Source organism: Bombus flavifrons, chromosome 4 (assembly GCF_040668555.2).
Source record: "Bombus flavifrons isolate JBK064 chromosome 4, iyBomFlav1_principal, whole genome shotgun sequence".
NCBI classification, from domain to species: Eukaryota; Metazoa; Arthropoda; class Insecta; order Hymenoptera; family Apidae; genus Bombus; species Bombus flavifrons.
Genome location: NC_138445.1, coordinates 11,250,203 through 11,269,869, shown reverse-complemented (window position 1 = coordinate 11,269,869; position 19,667 = coordinate 11,250,203). Strand labels below are relative to the sequence as shown.

The 19,667-nt window shown below is 37.0% G+C and overlaps 3 protein-coding genes across 4 annotated transcripts in view; 1 reads left to right on the top strand and 2 right to left on the bottom strand.

The window, feature by feature from the left end:
• The window catches only part of sfl (N-deacetylase and N-sulfotransferase sfl), a 370,355-nt gene extending 361,578 nt beyond the window's left edge, over positions 1-8,777 (bottom strand). Inside the window, exon 1 of the mRNA XM_069111773.1 lies at positions 8,563-8,777. The gene's annotated coding sequence lies outside the window, so the exon portion shown is untranslated. The remainder of the gene's footprint in view (positions 1-8,562) is intronic.
• Positions 8,778-10,970: 2,193 nt separating this feature from the next.
• On the top strand, positions 10,971-15,718 carry LOC138179328 (uncharacterized). Of its 2 annotated transcripts, none has more exons than XM_069111995.1 (5): positions 10,971-11,403; positions 12,005-12,348; positions 12,937-13,491; positions 14,168-14,504; positions 14,598-15,718. In XM_069111995.1, the coding sequence occupies exons 2-5, from the start codon at positions 12,142-12,144 to the stop codon at positions 14,720-14,722; spliced, it is 1,224 nt and encodes a 407-aa protein (XP_068968096.1). In that variant the 5' UTR covers positions 10,971-11,403; positions 12,005-12,141; the 3' UTR covers positions 14,723-15,718. The 2 variants fall into 2 exon arrangements, with proteins under 2 accessions (XP_068968096.1, XP_068968097.1); XM_069111996.1 differs by lacking the exon at positions 10,971-11,403 and adding an exon at positions 11,609-11,803.
• Positions 15,719-15,725: 7 nt separating this feature from the next.
• On the bottom strand, positions 15,726-17,364 carry crok (crooked). The gene is made up of 3 exons (XM_069112000.1): positions 17,172-17,364; positions 16,755-16,916; positions 15,726-16,671 (listed from the first exon to the last, which is right to left on the bottom strand). The coding sequence occupies exons 1-3, from the start codon at positions 17,236-17,238 to the stop codon at positions 16,439-16,441; spliced, it is 462 nt and encodes a 153-aa protein (XP_068968101.1). The 5' UTR covers positions 17,239-17,364; the 3' UTR covers positions 15,726-16,438.
• Between the last annotated feature and the right edge of the window lie 2,303 nt (positions 17,365-19,667).

Below are 19,667 nucleotides of genomic sequence, written 5' to 3'. Positions count from 1 at the left end.
GGCCTGGTGCCAGGGTACGGCAATATTGTAGCAGCAGGCAACCCGGAGAATCTCGTGACTCTGGCCTGCTGGCATTCTACCTACGTGAAGCTCCCATGCGCGCATGCACACCGTCGCGTAACGGTAACACGTAGAACACGTTACACGTATCCATGGTGTCTTACTTACTAAGCACTGGCACGGCGACCACCAACCGACACCCCTGCCAGCCTGATTTATAACCATCGCCCTAATATACTGTTTTAAAGGCGACGTTGTCGGAGAGGAATCTCGATGGATGTCGGGAAGCATCGGCCGTGGAGGCACTTCCGTTCGCGAGGATGCCCTCACCAGGAAGTCGTTATCAGTCGACACTGTGTGCATTAATGCATGCGTATCATCAGCCAGGCAAGTCGGCCTCTTTTCAGCCGGCTACCTCAACGTTTCGATGCTATAAAGATGATGTATGCACGCGCTCGTGACCAACCGTGCATATTTAAATCGTACTTCGTTGCTGCTTGCACTTGGAAACGAAGGTATCGGTATTTGCATTAGGGTAAGTGAAAAATTCTGGTGATGTTATGATAGGAATATTCCGTAGTTAAGATTCGTTCAGATTTAATTAGGTTACAGTAGGACTCAGTTTATAATTGGAATTCGCATAATAGAAATCCATTAATTTCCTTCGTGATTTTTCGTTCAATCGACAAGAGTTCATTTAATCAGACACTGATTAAACCTACGTTCCAATAACTGAAGTTCGAATAAATAAAACTCGAATGTAACGTATATTGTATAACAGAAATGTAACGATGCATTCAGTTCATTTAGCTGGACATTAATTAAAATTTTGCTATCCCAACGAGGAAAGCATTTTTCACGGATATACAGAGAATTTCCATGATCCACGTGATCGCTAAGTTACATCAACATCACACCAGTCATTCTCCAGATGTCGAGAATACCTGAATACTTTCGAGACATAGCTCGTACAACATTGTCTGTACCTACGCGAGAAATTTCACGCTAATAGATCGCCGTTACGATGTTCCAAAGCGTTCCCTTTCCTATTTCCATGCGTCACCGAAAGAAGAAGGAGTCGAAGTTCGAGATAGGAAGGGGCCCGCCCCGTAGCGGATTTGTCGTTTATCGAGTTTCCGCGTTTCTTGTCTCGCAGACGCGCGAAACTTTCGATTCAATTCGCCCGGACGGAATATCGATTTCCTATCGCGGCTCGAACTTCGAGACTTTAGAAAATACCGTCCCCCGTATGTACACAAGAAATCCCTTCGATTTAAGATTTCACGCAAACAAAGACCGCCCCCACGTTCTACCGCCGCCGACGCTTTCTATAAACCAACATCCATCGAATATATTTCTCGAGGAAAATTCAAAAACTTGCAAGCACCGGGGCCAGGCCAGTCAACGTGCCGCCTCTCGCAGCGAATAATATCGATTCCACTCTGATAAGCACGAACATCGAGAACACAGTCAGGGTAGCTGTGAACTCCTTTATACGTTCACATGTCGCTGGGGAATATTAAAAACCATTTCGCGTTCAGAGCCAAACCTTTGCGAACTCCGCGCGTCGCTCTGGCGATCAGAATGCGCGCAAGCGACCAGTTTCATCGTGTTTTTTCTCTTTATTGCTGCTGGCCGAGAAAGAATCGCAATCCGATCGAATCTCTGGATTGAAACCCGAATCCGAATCTTTCAGCCGGTCCATCGGCCATTTTAATCGATCGATCTGTCCGGCTCGGAATGGAGAACGCTGTTTTGCGTTTCGACAACGTTCAGTACAGTATGTCGTGAAAAAAAGGAGAAGAGACGCTGCTCTGATCCGATTCAATATGCTCTGATAACGTTTGTAAATGACACGAGAGTCTGCGAAAAATTCTATGACAACGAATCTCATAAATATCTTCTCATAAATATGTATTAGCAAAATTAAAATAGAGAAAACGCGGCCGATAACGATATTATACAATGACAATGTGATTCGAGATCGAAGGAACTTTGCGTGATATATGACGCAAATTATTTTCCTCCAGCCATCTCGTCTTGCATAACTTTCTCGCACTTTCACTCAGAATTCTAAGCAAGAAAAATTGTCCAACAACTTCGAGTATTCCCGTTTAATTATTGCCAGTAATTAGAAGATCGAAAAAACTAACATCAGTGGTACATCAATTTAATGAAAATCGTTATCCTCCGATATTCTTTCCCAATTTTCATCGAGAATTTTGTGCAAGGAAAGTTCAAACGCTATTGTTAAATATTCTCATTCAACTATCCATCCTAACCAAAGAGTATTGAAATTCGAAAGACTATTGAATGTTAAAATCATAGCTCGTTTCTTGTATCTAAATGGCCATCAACAGTCGTCAGAATTCGACGTCTGAATACAACGGAAAATCATCTCGTCAAACATTTCCGGCAAAGGAAAACAGGGCGCGAGCTAGGCGCACAAGATAGAACAATAGGTAGCAGGTCTTCGTTGTTACAGCAAACAGTATCGCATCGGCAAGGGAAAAGGGCAACCGTGATGAATTGCGGGGGATAATGGGATTAAGGCAGATGGCGTCCATTAAGCAATGTGGTTTTAGTCTAATATGATTTCCATGTTCATACGCGGCCGACCGTTTTGGCATCGGCACAGATTGCCACGTACTGGCCGCTACTTGTCCACGATAATATGATTTATCTCATCGAGTGTCTCGTGCCCAGGGACAGACCCGGGCCCGAACGATAAATATCGACAACCTCTCGATTGAATAAATCATCGACAATAGAGCAGAAAACGGGATACTCGTGGCCATTGCACAGGCTTTTTTAAATGGAACTTTCGAAACAGAAAGACCAATAGCGTCATAGTTCAGCCACGAATTCGTTTCTCCGAACGTTAGGAACTGTATTCATCGGTTGAACATTTTGGACAAGGGAACCTAATAAAGTAATGATCGCTAATGTAAAACTGTGTCTTTTTGTATTTACAGGGTATCTCACTGTGAAAAGATTCAAAAGTATTGAAAGATTTCGTATGCAATTGATTGATCCCTTAATTGCGAGTATCTTGTGCGAATCGTGCCTTTATGTATACTAACGTGATTTGGATATTTGTCTATTCGTCTTTTAACATATTAATCTAAGACTGAGATATTGAAATCGTTTTAGATGTTGCCTCGTTTACAGTAAGAAATGAAAAGTTTATCGCTGTTCCGCCAATCGTGAACATTTCTGACGCGAAATTTGGTGATATGTAGAATATGGTTGACGTCAAGGAGAGTTAGTCCTGTATTTGAGAATAGAATAGCAGAATTCAAGTATTTTTTGCGTGAACCACACACATTAATTAGAATATCCTTGTTTTCATAATTTTAGTGAATTTCATTTTCATTAGTTTTTTAATCATCGATCGATTATGAAAGAATGTTAAGAAATTAGAATCTTTCAAGGATCTAAGTAATTTATATTAAGCATTATTCAGAAGATTGCTAAGCACCCCTTATGAGTAATTTGAATGACAATTGATAATGGTCAAGACAATAACGACGACTCATTTGAAGGTAGCAATCGCGTGGGACCGAAATCAGCAGGAAATACGACGTACTTAGAAGCGTATTATGCTGCCTTCAGGCAATCCAGGTCACTTCCGCCGAAATCTCGTTACCCATTTCCAACTGAGAAATTTAATCAGACCGGTCGGCAGAACCAGAGGATACCGTCGATTCAATCAACGTTCTCTTTGAAAAGAATAATCCTTGCTAATCAATTTTGTTTCGGACTTTCGACGACCCCAAATTTCAAAGCGACCCGTGTATTCTGCAGATCGAAACCAATTACTCCACGTACTTTTGTATTCTGTTTCATAATCGTCTAAACTACATTAAACAACGTCAAACAATTTTTCCATATAAAACGTAGAAGAAACGTAAAAATATGTAAGAATAGCAATTTTGGCGATTACATACAAATTATAACAAATATCCGCTATTCTTCCTAAAACAAGAATTATAAAAAGAAGATACCTAAATTTCTGAATGTTAGTCGTTCGTGAATTATATTTTTGCTTTAATATTGAAACTGGTTCATGTCCCTATCTTTCCACGCTCTCAGAGACACTACAATAAAAATTCCTGCAGCTACCGCTGGTAGGAACAGAAAGAACACGAAGCGAAAAAATACGAAACGAAAATTCGTCCGTTCAGAAATTTCCAAATAACAGTTAGCCAGACGCTAAAAAGGCAAAGGGGTGAAGAGGGTGAAGCGATACAACGGTCCTGGTGACGAAACGAATTTCAATTGGCTTTTGGTGGAATCGAAACGGCCGGTCACAGTTGCGGCACCGTGAGTAATGGCGGTTTGATTTAAACTTTCTCGATAAATGAAATTTCTGTCTGCGCACTCGCGGCGACGATTGATGAGCCGCTGCCGCGCGTTTCATCGGCCCGCCTTCATTACTGCCGATTGTTTATTTGCGATAATTGTCATCTATCAACGTTCCCGAACGCCAATCGTATCTGGCAGCCAACTCTAAAAATCCAATAAAAATTCGAAACTATTGAGAAAAAGCGATTTGTCCCGGAACTGTTCTGTTTGTGCAACTTTGTTGGACTTTTGCAATTAAATTGGAAAGTATTCGTTCGAAACTCCGTCATCTTTTAGTTTCTTTTTTCAGCATTGATTTAATTAAAAAATATAAAGTATTCAAACACTAGTAGATATTTCTTATGAATATACTATGTGTACTATGTGTGTTATATGAAACATTTTTAAATTTCATTAGCGCTATAATGAGACACGATTATCGTGATTATATTATTATAAATCGAAACAAATTTGAGAAAATATGTAGAAATTTTACCCATATAATTATGATAATGGTCTAATTGCAGTAATAATGAAATTTCAAAATGTTTTATGCAACACGCACAATATATACATAAAAGATTTTTATGCTAAGTAACCGAACACTTTCGTGACCCAATGTATATACGCTTCAAGAAAGATGTTTTTTCTAAAAACAGCAGACTAGAAGTTACTCGGCATTCTACTTACGTCTGAATCACCGTACGCCCTTATTTCAACTTCCATGCTGGAAAAGTACACAAACCTGCTGGATCCCAACCAAGCGACGTATTTATTCATTCATATATTCATTAGTGATATTCAGTTTGTTCTTTCTATTTCAATCGAGAACTACGACAGAACGTCGTAAAACCAAGGAAACTTAAACGCCGATAAAAATACAAGTTCTAATCAAAACTACCCCTAAAAGTCCTCAGAGAAAATCTTTGAGAAGAATACGAAAATTGTTTTATTAATTATTTATACCAAATCAACCTCGAATTTCAGCCACTTGCAGAGGTGAAGCTAGAAGAAGGAAGAGGCGTAGAAAAACAATTGAAAGAAGCTACAGTCAGGATAGCAGACAGTTTGCAATTCATTTTGTCTGAACTATGCACGAGACGGTTGGAAACTGGGGAAGAAGAGATGCATCGGTGAACGGAAAGTCGGTCGACACAAAAGGGAATAGGTAATGATGCACTTAAAGGGATGTGCGAGCTATTCAAAGAGAAACTAAATATGCCGGGACACGCTGGTAATAAATACAGAGAATGACAAACTAGTAGAAGGATCGGTAGTTTTAATGAAGCTTGTATTATACCTATGCCAACACCAAAATATATAATAATATAATTACCAGTTGCCAAACAGAAAAATTTCTAAATCTTTATAAAAAAAAAAAACACGAAATATCAAAAGATGTAATAGTATCCCAATTGATATTTTATTCAAGTTCGCAAACTTCCTGATTCTGAAAAATAGTATTACCAATAAATCTGTCGGCTTCATGTCTTTATTGTCAGTTTCTTCTCATAATCTTACTCCTGGTACAGGTCACCAACTCACGGCTGTTTTATTCAGTCAAGCTTACATCGATAAAGTTCAAGCCAACATTGCTTATATAGAACTATTTGATGACACAAAATTATCCCGAGTAATCTAACACGCTCTTCTAGGTTGCAGTAAACGAACAGTATGTAGAAAAATGAACAATGTCCATCGTGAAAATAGTCATCGTCATACGCTTGTAAAACTGGAAGGATCGTCGTGTATCCGTCTTGGTGAATGGCAAAAGTTGTAGAATGTTTCATGGGAATATCAACCAATCTCTAGCTTAATTAAAGCGAATAGGCATTTCACGGACCAGTGAATCGGAATAACCAGGGCGTTTTTTAATTTCCAGCTGCGAATTACATTTACGAACGCGTTTCGAAGTTCCGACCGCGGTAGTTCCCCGTCGAAATTCGTTAACTTGCCGGGAGAGCTGGCAACCGACGGAGTGCTAATAACGTTACGCCCGCGTAGCTGAATAATACGTCTCGTGTAACGAAATCATTTTTCACCGGGCGGTTAATGTACTTGAAGGGCCGAACCATGGCTCAAAGGAGTGGTTGAACAAGGTTTCACGATACGTGATATAACGACGCGCGATAAATGCAGGTAATGACGCGCTGCTAGTTTCGGCAGCCGCATATATTTTCGTATAATTTTGGTCAAGTATCGTAGAATATTTCGAACGAGTTAGTTACTACTAACAGCAGTAATATAGCAGTGGTTTCCACCGAATGAAATTCGTTCCACAGAATATCCAATTGCCGATGCAAATATTGCAAGTTACGATTGTTGTTCGTCGAGATTTCAGCCGAACCAGTTTGTTCGGGTAAGCTACGATGAAAATTAAACGACACTCTACCAGCGTACGTAATTTTTAGAAACAGATGGAGTCTCTAAAGAGAGATTATGTTATCTCTAGAAAGAGATCACTATACTAATTTAAATAATGTTGAGAAAGAATAATTTTCTTTAAGGAATCAATGTTAATACATATAATTAGAAACAACATTGTTTAGCAGCTGCCCCTTTCATGTTAAGGAATAATTGGAAACTTTTCAACTTCGCTTGAAAATTAAAAGAATATTTCATTTTAAGTATATTAATAAAGTAGTTTCAAATTAATAAAATTGAAAATACATTACTTGGTTAACCTAACCAAAGCTTAAGTAACAGCTCCATAAATAACGATCAATGGCATATTGTCGATCACATCACCGTGTAGTTACTATATCCAGATAAATAAATTATATTTCAGGACTATCCATCGTGGAATGAAAAGAACGGTTGCATAAAATTGCCTGGTAGTTGCGGATCTCTGCTTCAGGTTCGATTCGCACATCTTCCACCACCGAGGCTAAAACTTTTAAATTGCGCGACACAAAAGAGTCCGTTATAACGGGGACGCGAAGAGAGAAAAGGTAAGACGAGGGGATGAAATTCATCGTCGAGACAAACGGTGGTTCGCGAAGCTGGAAAATGGGGCGTTAAGTTCATTAAATTACAAAGGGTGAAACGGAGAGAACGCGCGAACAACTAGAGCAATGTGGTTGTGATTAAAGTTCTTCAGGCTATTAGAAGAAGAAATAAATAGACGAACGAATAAATAAGCCGAGGTTGGCTTGAAGAGTGAGAAACGAAGTGATGGAAGAAGATGGAGGTGCATGCACGCGGAAACGAGAAACGTGAATTATATAAAGGAATGAAAAGTTTTTCTCCTTCAACGTCCTCTCTTTCATCCTGCAGATAAAATGAAAGAAAAACGGATAGACGTTGTAACGCAGTTTTAAATTATTATTATACGCCACGATTTCAGTCTTGTCCCGGTCTTCGTTTCTTCTTCCTGTTGTTGAATAATTCCTGATGTATTCTATTCTTATGTAAATAATATTAATATACTGATAAATTGATATGTTTGACAGATATATCTGATTCGTTATATTAAATTATTTATAATAATTGGAATTGAATTGTTATATTTATATAGGAGGCAAACAGTGATAATTGAAGATTCTATATGAAAATAAAGAAATACACATTAACTTCAGACAAGATAGATTTGAATTATCAATTATATACTAGCATGACAACTTCTAAGAACCGCGTGTCAATTCAAATATATGGTCATGTGCTGCCACCTCACGACAGGATGAGCAATTCCTACTAATATAATGGTTCCTACAAGACGCTTTGGTTAGGACTAGTTTTCTTGCCGAATAATTGCTCTAATAAAATTATTGTACAGATATAAGAAAACCCCAAAAGAATTCTGATTATTTCATACTACATAAATCTATCTATCTTTGTTACTGTCACGTCGCAATGAATGTCCTTGGAAAGATATATTCTCCAACAATATCAATAGACATATGTCAAAATCAACAATCAAGTTTGGAATTACAAAGTGACACTCGTTGTCACGATAGTATTATATATCAAACTATATTGCCAATGCTTCAAAGCCAAAAATCACTCGATTGTTTTATCGAATTGGTCGCAAATAATCTTTATAGTTGAACTCTAATTGCACCACTCTCATCAAAGGATATGTTTATGGGCGCCATACATACATGTTATGTTCCATATTCACATATTATATGTATCATATTATGTGAAATATTCATCTTATAACATTTATATTTATATGTAAATAGAAACAATATCAAATGGTAATGCGTCACTTACCTCTCAGATGTGACAAACCGGTGGACCTCGCGAATGGAAAAACCTAAAGTTCTCACTTTGACACAACACACGAACACTTTTTTTCCGCACTCATTCTACACGAGAATTGTTCTATGACCGAAAATGTGACGCGAAATGCAATAACGCGGGACACGTAAACACCGTTTCGAACCGGTAAAGTCGAAAACGTTGAGAGCGTTTTTGATGCCACGAAGTCGCGTGCGCCATGGCGGTGAAGAACAGCTGTTCACAGGAGGGAGGGTCGTTATTGGGGTTGGTAGGGGCAAGTAGGGGTTTGGAGGATAAGTTGAGCCATCTAGCGACGGACGTAGGAAGCGTTCGACTTAAAGTCGAACCGGAAATCCTTTGAAGACAATGTTGAAACCTAGAATGTTATATATATTTCATTGATCGCTATAATTATATATTTCAACATTGCATCGAATTTTTGGTTTTAAATTTCAAATAGATACGCAGGAAATTTATTTTATTCAAAGGATTAAACTAATAATTACTTTAAGATTAATTTAACACGATTGGAAAAATGAAATTAAAAAGTTTAGATTGTAGGATATGATTCTTTAATAATTCACTGGTTTCTTTGTTGTAGTTTTTGAAGCAATATCGTTTAGTTTTAAGAACAAATACTCTTCCCCAATAATTCTAAGCATGACAGCAAAAGATGCTGAGCAACGAAGGTCAATATGTCTATTAAACGTATCCTTGCATGTCATCACGTGTGATCAATGTAGCTTATTATTCGTAGAGTAACATTCTAAGTGCATACTGATAGACACACTGACACGTATTAAAATCTCTAAAGATGTAAATTATTTTTTTTATAGACGATTATATTTGACAAGTAATAATTTAAATAGTTACAAACAAATTGTCAATGGAATACAAACGAATAATGTCACAATTTTAATGAAAAACAAATCTCATGTAATTGAAATAAAAAGTTTAGAAAATATACATAAATAGTTATCTAGATTCACAAAGCTGTCACAAGGGATGAAACTAAAAGAAATATACTATTTCAAAAATTCAATAATAACTAAGTAAATTAAATGAAAAAAGATAAACAAATAAATAAATAAATATACATATATATTGCATTTTATACGTCTATTCATGATGCCGCGATCATCCTCGCGATTAGTTTTTTATGCGACACAATACACTGTGCAACATTATGGAATGCATATGGAATTCTGTTGTTTGTCTCTGATATTGTTACACATTACAATTAGATCTACTACGCGTCAATTTGATATCCCTTTCTTTTATTACTCGCAATCTTTCTCGTTACTTCCTTTAATAATAAAAGTAGCATTTAGATCTTTCTAATTATTAATTATTCGAAATCTACCGGTTAATCATTAATTAAAAAATAAAACTAATTAAACAGTGACATAAATAAAAAGTCATAATATAAATATTTTTAATACATATCTACATCTTTCATGGATTTTTCTAATCTAATTTGATTATGTAATTTATTATCATAATACACTTGAAATTGTCTTGTATACTACGAGACGAAGGGCTACGTTTGTCGTTTCTACGGCACTGTATTTATACACTCTCATTCACTACGTCGTATTTACTCACTCATACACCTCATGTACGTGTAACCATACTGTTACAAACATTCACACGCACATCAATGCGCGACCTTGTGTGCGCAACAGGCGTCAGAAACCCAGTAAAGTCTATAAAGATTATACGATGAAGTGCACGAGTAGTGACTCTACTTTAGTACGACTGGCCAGTTTTTGCGACAGGAGCGTGAAAATAACTTCACATGCCCCATCCTAATGAATGAAATACATTTCTGCTTAAAAATTAAACACTTATGACGAATATTTGCAGCCAATTAACAAATCTACTTTTTATCTGCCATGTCAACTTGTCTTACACGTTACATATCACATGTAATAAATATTATACGAATATTTATAGAAACATATGCTGAATTACAAATCGTGAAACGTTGAACGTAATAATATTCATTAAAGAATAATCTCGATGTAGATTACATCATTCCTGTCGATCACACTAATGTGCCTTATTATAAATAATAACACGCATTAATAGATAATAATGTAAATGCCAGAATATACTTTTCGTATCAATCTCATCAACTAGTAGTTCCTTCGTGTTTAATTTCATACTTATATTTATAACGTATAATATCTATTTCATTTATAATATCTATGATATTTATAACTTGTTGTTCATATCTATAACTTAAACAAAATTTTCCACAATTTCCCTCAAAATTGCTAAAATCTTTCTAACGAATCAAAATTCTATACAGTAATACAGATGCCCGAAAAATAGTACCTTCAAAATAATCCGTCCCTGGCTTGCAGTCGGTTTGCCCCCTTATAAAGGGAACCCACGCGAGAGCGCCGGTCGCATACCATGGTAGCGCGTCGTTCGAAGCTCTAGGTAACGATTCAACGTGTAATTGCTTTTAATTCCTAGCACGCGTGTGTCTACGTATTAGACAAAAACTAGTGATTCTCAGTGACGTACATAGTCTTATCTCAAATCAACCACACGATGCGTAACAGAGCTGAAGAGATCGAGCCGCGTGGCGATGTAGTGCATGGCCAGTGAAAGACACGCAACCTTTATCCTGCTACGTGTTTATATTCGCCTTTGTGGTCATGGAAACGGTGATCTGACGCTTCGTCCTGGATAATCGTCGTAAACGCGCTTAGTGAACGTTCCTTGGCAACGTGCTTCATCGAGAAACCGGCCAGTTTCTTCGAGCTTCGACGGCCAGTTCCAAGCCACGCTTCACAGCCGGTCGAAATCATCGTGACTATGGTACGTACGCTGTTTCTAAGCGGACTTTTCTCCCGAAGAACAGGTGACAACGCCCGGTGACCGGGACAATTTTCCTCGGTTGGAGAAAGTTCGATCGCTAGATACAGTTCTTCGAATAAATTCCTTTCGTGATCTTATTATAACTTGAAATTCTATATTTATGAGGATGGAGCACGTTCGATGGAACAGCTGATAGATATAATCACCTGTTTTTATGATCGAATTTGCTCGAAGTTTAAGAGATTGTCAAGGAGACAGAATAACTTCGTAGTCTTATTCGAACGATCAGCGAGTCACTTTGAAGTTTACCGTTACTCATCGACGTTGATCGCAGCTCAACTGTTTCCGCTGGGGTCTTATCGCTCGTCTAGAACCGCGAAGAGCGTTGCACCAAAGCGCGGTAAACACCGGCGTTTGATTATTGTCAATGGCTTTCGTGGCAAGTCGGCTTCAAGCGGAAAAAACACGACTGTTTATCGATTAAAGCATATGATAGATAACGAAAGCAAGCAATTTAGTAGAGGTTTTGGAGTATCCAGATATTGCCTTCCATGTTATTATTTTTGTAATTTTGACGAGATTTTGCTTTCTCTGTTTACAGTAACGACCTGTTAAGGGATATTGAATTATTGATCATCTCATGAATTGTCATTGCTCCAACCATGAGTTATTATTAATCGCTCGAGATCGATAAGAAGACACATATTTATCGAGAACATCCAGCAGTGAACGTCCATAATGGCTTTGGCAAAGATCAAGAGTTTTATAGACACGGGGCTGAAGACCGTGTCCACGCCGTTAGATCGCACGGTGAATCTGGAACCGGAAGTGGGCATTAGGATCGTTCATTCGATCAACGAGAAAGCGCTGCATGTGACGGTACTGGGTGCTCGTCACTTGCCACAGAATTTTGGCTTCACACGCGTCAACAGCTACGTAGTCAAGGTATATAACGATGGACTAGATATCTAGGTGGGCAGACTGTGATCTTTGGCATCATTATCTATAGTTACGTAACTCGATGAAATAATCGCACGAAACTTGCGCGCCTACATCAAAACCGTCATTGACTCACGAATCTTAGAAGACAATAACGTCGTGTGGGAATCGTACAACGTCCCCTTATCTCCGTACGATACGTTTGAAATAAAATAAATTATAATGGTCGGGTTGAAATCGAGGCTCTGGCTCGATGCACTTGCCGTCGTCTTATTTCTGCGTCGTCTTGTTTCCTTTGTATGCTGAAAGGAGAATGATGTTGATCGTAACTTGAAAGGAATTTTCATGTTGCTAGGCTGTGTAATTATGTAAAATTCGTGAGTAATAACTACGGGAACGGCGTAGAATAACAATTCCACGTGACCCATTCGTGACTTCATTACCCTGATAAGTTTCGAATATTTCACACAAATTCAACAAAAATGTTCTTGATCGAAGTAACTGCAGTTATAGCTAACATTCACTCCACTATGAACTGTTTATATCTAAAGCAAAAACTCAGACAGAAAGGAAAGTAAGTCACTTCTATTCCAGGTGAAGCTAATACCGGGAAAGGAGAAGTTCGAGACAACGTCGAAGAACGAGTCGTGGCCGCAATGGAACGAGGAATTCACGTTTCCTCTACGCAAAGAGACGAAACAAAAATTTGGTAAAACAAAAGTAGTAGAAGAAGAAATCAGTGGATCCAGATTCATCGTGGCGACTTTGTACGCGGTTCTCGAGGACAAACCATTGATAGCGACTGAGAAGAAGGAAGAGAAGACCTCGTCTTCCACTAAAGAATCTCCAAAAAAGGGGAACAAGAAAAAAGATGGCCAGGGTGCCTCTTCGGAGAATCAGGAGCCAACGAAGAATAAATTACTCAGTCAGTTCTTTAATAAGGGATCGGATAAATCTGCGGACACTACAACCACGGAAAGGAAACTATTTGATAAGAGACGTACTGTAGGGGCCACGACGATTTCCCTGGACCCGAAAAACTTCACCTCGAAGCCACACAAAGCAAAACACCCAAGTGATGTGTCGACTGGAGATATGTGGAAGCCATTGCGACCAATTGCTAGTGGCATTTCTGGAGCTGAAGACAGGGTAAATTTTCAAATACATATATTATACAGGGTGGTTGGTAACTGGTGGTACAAGCGGAAAGGGGGTGATTCTACGCGAAAAAAGAAGTCGAAAATATAGAATAAAAATTTTTCGTTTGAGGCTTTGTTTTCGAGATAATCGACTTTGAATTTTTGCTCGGTACGCGTGCGGTACGTTATAACGGATCTCACTGTAGATCGTTGTCTCGATGGAAAACTTAAAAAAAAAAAAAAATATTTATGCTATATTTTCGACTTCTTTTTTCGCGTAGAATCACCCCTTTTCCGCTTGTACCACCAGTTACCAACCATCCTGTATTACTATACCACGTTATACTATTTATATTATACCATGTTTTCTTTTTTCTTTCTCATTAATCCTTTCAAGACTTAATTCTCCTGCTGTGAGAAAAATTATTTTTCATCAGTCACTAATAAAAAAATATATTTTCCTCGGATCATTTCATACAAAAGACACAAAGTATTGAAATTTGAGGCTAGTTTCAGTGAAAACATACATTTATCGATATTTATCTCTTAGTTAATTAATAACATATAAGAGTACAATGTTGCATATACATAATATGGGGCGTAAAAGAGTTAAATAGATATTGTTTTATTGATTTTGGAGTAAGGACATGTCTATACTAAGTAGTTTTTCATTATCATTGTTATAGAAGGAAAATAAGAAAGGCCAAGTGGAGTTGTCATTGTGCCAAGAAAAGACGGACAAGAATGAAGAGGGTAGCGAAAAACTGACACTGTCTCTGCATCGTCTGAGATGTTCGTTACAGACAATGCACGAGCATGAAGCCTTGAAAGGACAGATGTATATCAAGATGTCTGTTGTAGACAATGGTAGAGTGACTCATTTCTGGAAAAGCGATCGTTTCGCACCTTGCGTGTCTATGAAATTCGCACCAGACTCGGCAAGAGTGATCGCGGATAATCCGTATCAGGGAGCACTAAAGGATGTTAGCTTCGTTGTTAAATTCGTCTCGAAAAATAAATTAGGTAAGCCACATTGCTCTAGCGAAATTTCATCGTGAGAAAGTTTTATCAATTGTTTGGTCGTTTCTTAGTTATGAGCATTTGATGTTATTTCAGGAAAGAAAACGACTGTTGGACATTTTGTAATAGGACCAGATGTTGGTGGAACCTACGGTGAACAGTGGAAACAGGCTCTAGCGAAATCGGGACAACAGATAACGAAATGGCAGGCATTCGAGTGAGAACGTGAATAGATCAATAAACTTCGACGTCTATTCAGTTTTCCTTCGAGTATAAACCTACTTTCGATTCGCGCGAATGTTATGAATATTTAAGCGCACAGTCGATAGTGTCGTTCCAAAGAATACTTATGTTAGGCGAACATCTGTGAATATGAAAGGCATTCATATTGTAAATTATTTCTTTCGTGAAATTTACTTTTATTCCGCTTTTCTTATTTTTTTGATTCTTTGTAAGACAACTTGCACAAAAGTATTTTATCGATTTGATTGTACATATCGATTGTTTTATACAACCGTCCTCGATTCCAAGACAGATTTGTGAAAGTTTCTGCCGAGGATCGGAATAATAGAACCGTCCAATAAATAAGTGGTTACCACCGTTGAATAGAAACGAATACGAAATTCATCGAATCCTAATTGTGAAAGGAAGAAATGAAGATATACATTAAATTTTGTGCCAGAGGAAATCGTAAGCAGGTAATTAGCAGCTGCTCAGTAAGATGTATAATATGGACATAACGATGCGTTTTTACTCTATTTAGATCTAGCGGATCCACTTTTTATTTTGTATTAGCACTTTTCTGAGGTACTTTTAAGATGAATCAGAAAATCAATGGAAAAGTTTTTTTTTTTTTTTTTTTGACATATGTAGGCTATTTTACATTATGACGATTTTCAATTTGTTTAGTAGAAATGGTAGTGATAAATATTTCGCTCATTGTTTCTAATGTAATTTTATTCGAAAGTAGGCATTAATGTATTATATCTTAAATAATTGTATTTTGTTTAAAGAATTATTTATATCGCTGCAATTAATTGCATATGTATTTTATTATGGAAATTAATTGTATTTCGAGGAATATCGTTAAGGTCTAAACAGTCACACCAAAAGATTTGTATGTACAATATCATTAACGCACGCATCTGTATGACAGAGATATATTTTATATGTAATACACCTGTTGTTATACATAAAGGATGATTTTTATTTTTTTACACGGAATGTTTTCCATATCGCTTTATTCATTCTCTTTTTCATCATACACATGTACAAAACATACATAAGGGAATGATATATTATGCAAGCAATCATAGCTTTATTTCTGTGGCAACGTTAACCACTTCTAGAAAATGCATACAAAAATACAAAAAGGCCCAATCGTATCATACTAATACTAAATTTATAAGTTTCTAATGGACAGAATTTACAGTCTTATTTATATTGTGCTAAATATTAACACTATTCAATACATTTGTTTGGTATAATGTTCAATCTTTTGTACTAACCAAGTCTAAATTAAACAGTAAGTATGATACAAGCATATATGTGCTTGGATTAAAAATTATACTATATTAATAAAAATATATTTCTCTAAAAAATTGCAATACTCTGAGAAAAGATAAAAATGTATCTTTGCAATATTCTATATTACTAAAAAACTGTCTTAAAAATACCTGTTCATTATCATCTCGGTAGGTAGTAAGGCACAGAGAGGCACTTTAAAACACTTATGAAAAAGAATTGTTCAATGGTACAAAATGGTTTTTGAGTGAATATGATCTAATTTGTAACTGGAATATTCTACTTCCCTGAAGTTTAGATCATATGATTGTTGAAAAGAATGTTGCATTAGTAAGTACAAGAGAATCTTTATGTTGTAAAAAAAATATGTTCGAATATATATTGTCTAGTTAGCTCTGTCAACATGGCCAACACTATAAAATAAAAACAAGTCCATATCTTAACGAAATTGCTAAAGCTATAATTGAAGTAAATATGCTTGTGTGATTGTACGAGGCTGCATTGCAGCCATCTTTGCTATTGCAAGTACAATATTCCATAAATATATTATACGTCCCTGTCCTCATAAGGCAAAATCTTTCATCCCCCTCAATTCCTGGTTCTCCCATATACGCACAACTACGAAAATATCTCCATACACCGTTGACTAAGAATAAAAATAAAATCTAACTTATAACAATTCCTGCAAAAGATTATTTGCTACCAAAAATTTTGGAGTTATTAACACACCTTTTTGACGAATTTTACGACACATGGTAGGCCTTACACCTGGCAAATGCTCTAAGTCAGGTTCTTGTTTACAGTCAGTTATGGGTACAGTGGTATTATCAAATGGATCTGCACATTTTGGATCAGAATCGGATCTGCAAACCCAGCATTTGATAGATAATCCTGTAAAAATATACAGTAGCAATTATTATCGTCTGTTTATAAAGTGAAATTGTCGAAATTGTTTTAATGTAATAAAATATTATTTATTTATACGCATATACGTAATATATTAGAGTGATGAATATTTTGTACAACTGGTAATTTAATAATACAAAAAAATTGCATAAAGCTTCTGTTTTTCATAATTCATCTCTTACAAATATGTTGAGGTTAAGAAGGAAAACTAAACGATAAATTGTACAGAGCAATATTTACCTTGTTGAATACAACAGAAAACGAATAATACTGTTAATAAAATAGGAAAACTTGTTTCGTTTGCCATTTTCTTAGATATTGAAGATCACTTTACGAGAACTTTGAAACTCACGTCAAGTGGTAACGATTAATTACTCCAACTGAACACGCCTACATATGACAACGACAACGCCACTAACGAACTAATATCGTAACAGGGCTGGTGCTGATACTCGAAAATATTCTACTGTTACAAGTTACAAATGAATCATCAAAAATGTTATATAGTTCGATTGTAAATGAAAAGAAATAAATCTTAAATATATTTTCAATTGAATAAATTTTGTTTTAAATCAAACTTACATACCGAAGAGTCTACTATAATTTTATGTATAACAGAAGAATATATCAAAATGTTAGTCACATACAAATTTTTATGGGTATAATGAGTAATTCATTAATATATTTACAAAAAATAAAGAAAGTTATTAGTGGAATTACAGTAGTCTGTACGCACCTGATCAGTTCGAACAAATTCGTCCTCTTTCGGGTCACATGACCAGGTTCCGAGTCGAGACCGCGCCCGATATATGAGGCATTCGAAGAAATACAGTCTTAATTTAATAGTCACAAGTCTAGTCACGAAAGAATGCACCACGAAACAACAATTAACATACCAGTTAATTGAAAGCCTCGTAATGCACAATTTATCCGAACATGAACCTCTGATATTTAACAAACATTGAGGATTATTCTTATCTCAGATACGCGCGATATATAGACATGATAAAAAATCCATGCTAATTTTCAATTTTTAATTTTCTGAAGTTACAATGTTTCGGATTTTTCAATCCTCAAATTTCTGAATTTTCAAATATCAACATTCGAATTCTTGACATTTCCAAATATTTAAACCCTCAAATTTTCGAAGTTTTATTATTTTTAAAAATTTCGATTTGATATGTAATCATACCGTCACACTTCCGGGTCAAGTTAGGCTTGAAAAATACCCAAAATATCGACGACATGGTGTCGATTTCTAGCTTGTCTTCATAGAGGAACCCTACAGTTATCTGTGGCCCGTAACAGAATTGATTCTCTTTTGCGGGTGGTCCGCGAACGGAACAAGATACAGCTCGGTCCCGAGGAAACATTTGAATGCTATAAATAAATATAAATAAATTGATTTGCTGGCATTAGCATAAGTAGCCGAGAGAGCCTCGACTCTCCTATGTGCGGCTCGCGTCTCTTCGTTGTCTACCTCTTTCTCTCTTTCTTTTGCTCGCACCGACACAGACGTTGATTTATATACCGATGTCCCTTAGGTTCCTGCGGCATTCACCGTCTCTTTAACTTTAAAAGGACACGGGTCTACGATCAGGACGCGAGCCTGTCTCGTCTCGCGGTTGTTCGCGTGGGAATTAACTCTGAAAGCAACAGACTCTTCCACCATGGATGGTGCTGTTTCAATTAAACGATACCAACGACCAGTAAAATGTTGAAAATTTAAAACATATGATATAATTTCGAGTCCATCAATCCTTTCGAGTCCATCAATCCTTACGAGTCGATGTTTCAACACGAGCGTCGATGTTTCCGAAAATAAACAACGAAGAACATGAAGAATGCTCATGATTCGTCTTTGGTATCAAGGCCACTCTCGAGAGGAAAAATGGTCCTTATCCTTGCTATAAAATCAACCGTCTCAAGAGCGGCTCGAGGTCGGCTTTTTTCCCCAAAAATCGGGTAATTTCGTGTAATCTTCACGGAGGTTTGGGCGTGGTCAAACCACAAACATACTCCGTTAAAGAACGGCGTGTGTCATTAAACCGAATCTTCCAAACGACCCTGGCCTGTCTTCTCTCATCCCGCTGCCGGAAGAATGGGTCTTCGAATTACTCAGTTGCGTTAATAATCACCTTGATCGACATTTGCGAATTGATGTCTCCAAACAACCTGACACCCCTTTCTTCATCGCTTTGCAGTGAAAAACGTAACATTCGCATGTTCGTGAAGTATCGATCGATGGATGTCCTTCGATCATCATTCGACAAAAAAATCCCGTCATTTTATCGATCAAACGGTATATATACTTTTTTGCTAGATTGTTTAGTTAAGATTACGATTATCACTGAATCATTCTAGATATTTCTAGCCGTAACGTCATTACACTTCCACATTTGTCGCGTATGTTTTATTGCCATTTCATAAAAGGTGCGTAACAACTGACCCATATTCATATCCTTCGACCAGTACTATTCTATAGAAGATCGGTGTTAAAATACATTCTACAGACGTGGCCTTTCGCGAGAAAATCGCTCTCTCCTCTCATTCCTAAAACGTCAACCTGGATCAACGACGATGATTCTTCGCCATTGAAAACGCTCCACGCTTTCATCATCACGTTCATTATACGGACGAACGTTGTCCTTATTAGAATCAAACATAACCCTGTTCAATGTCCATCTTCGGTCCGATACTTTTCGAAGGACTGATCGTCATCTCCCCATCGTGGTC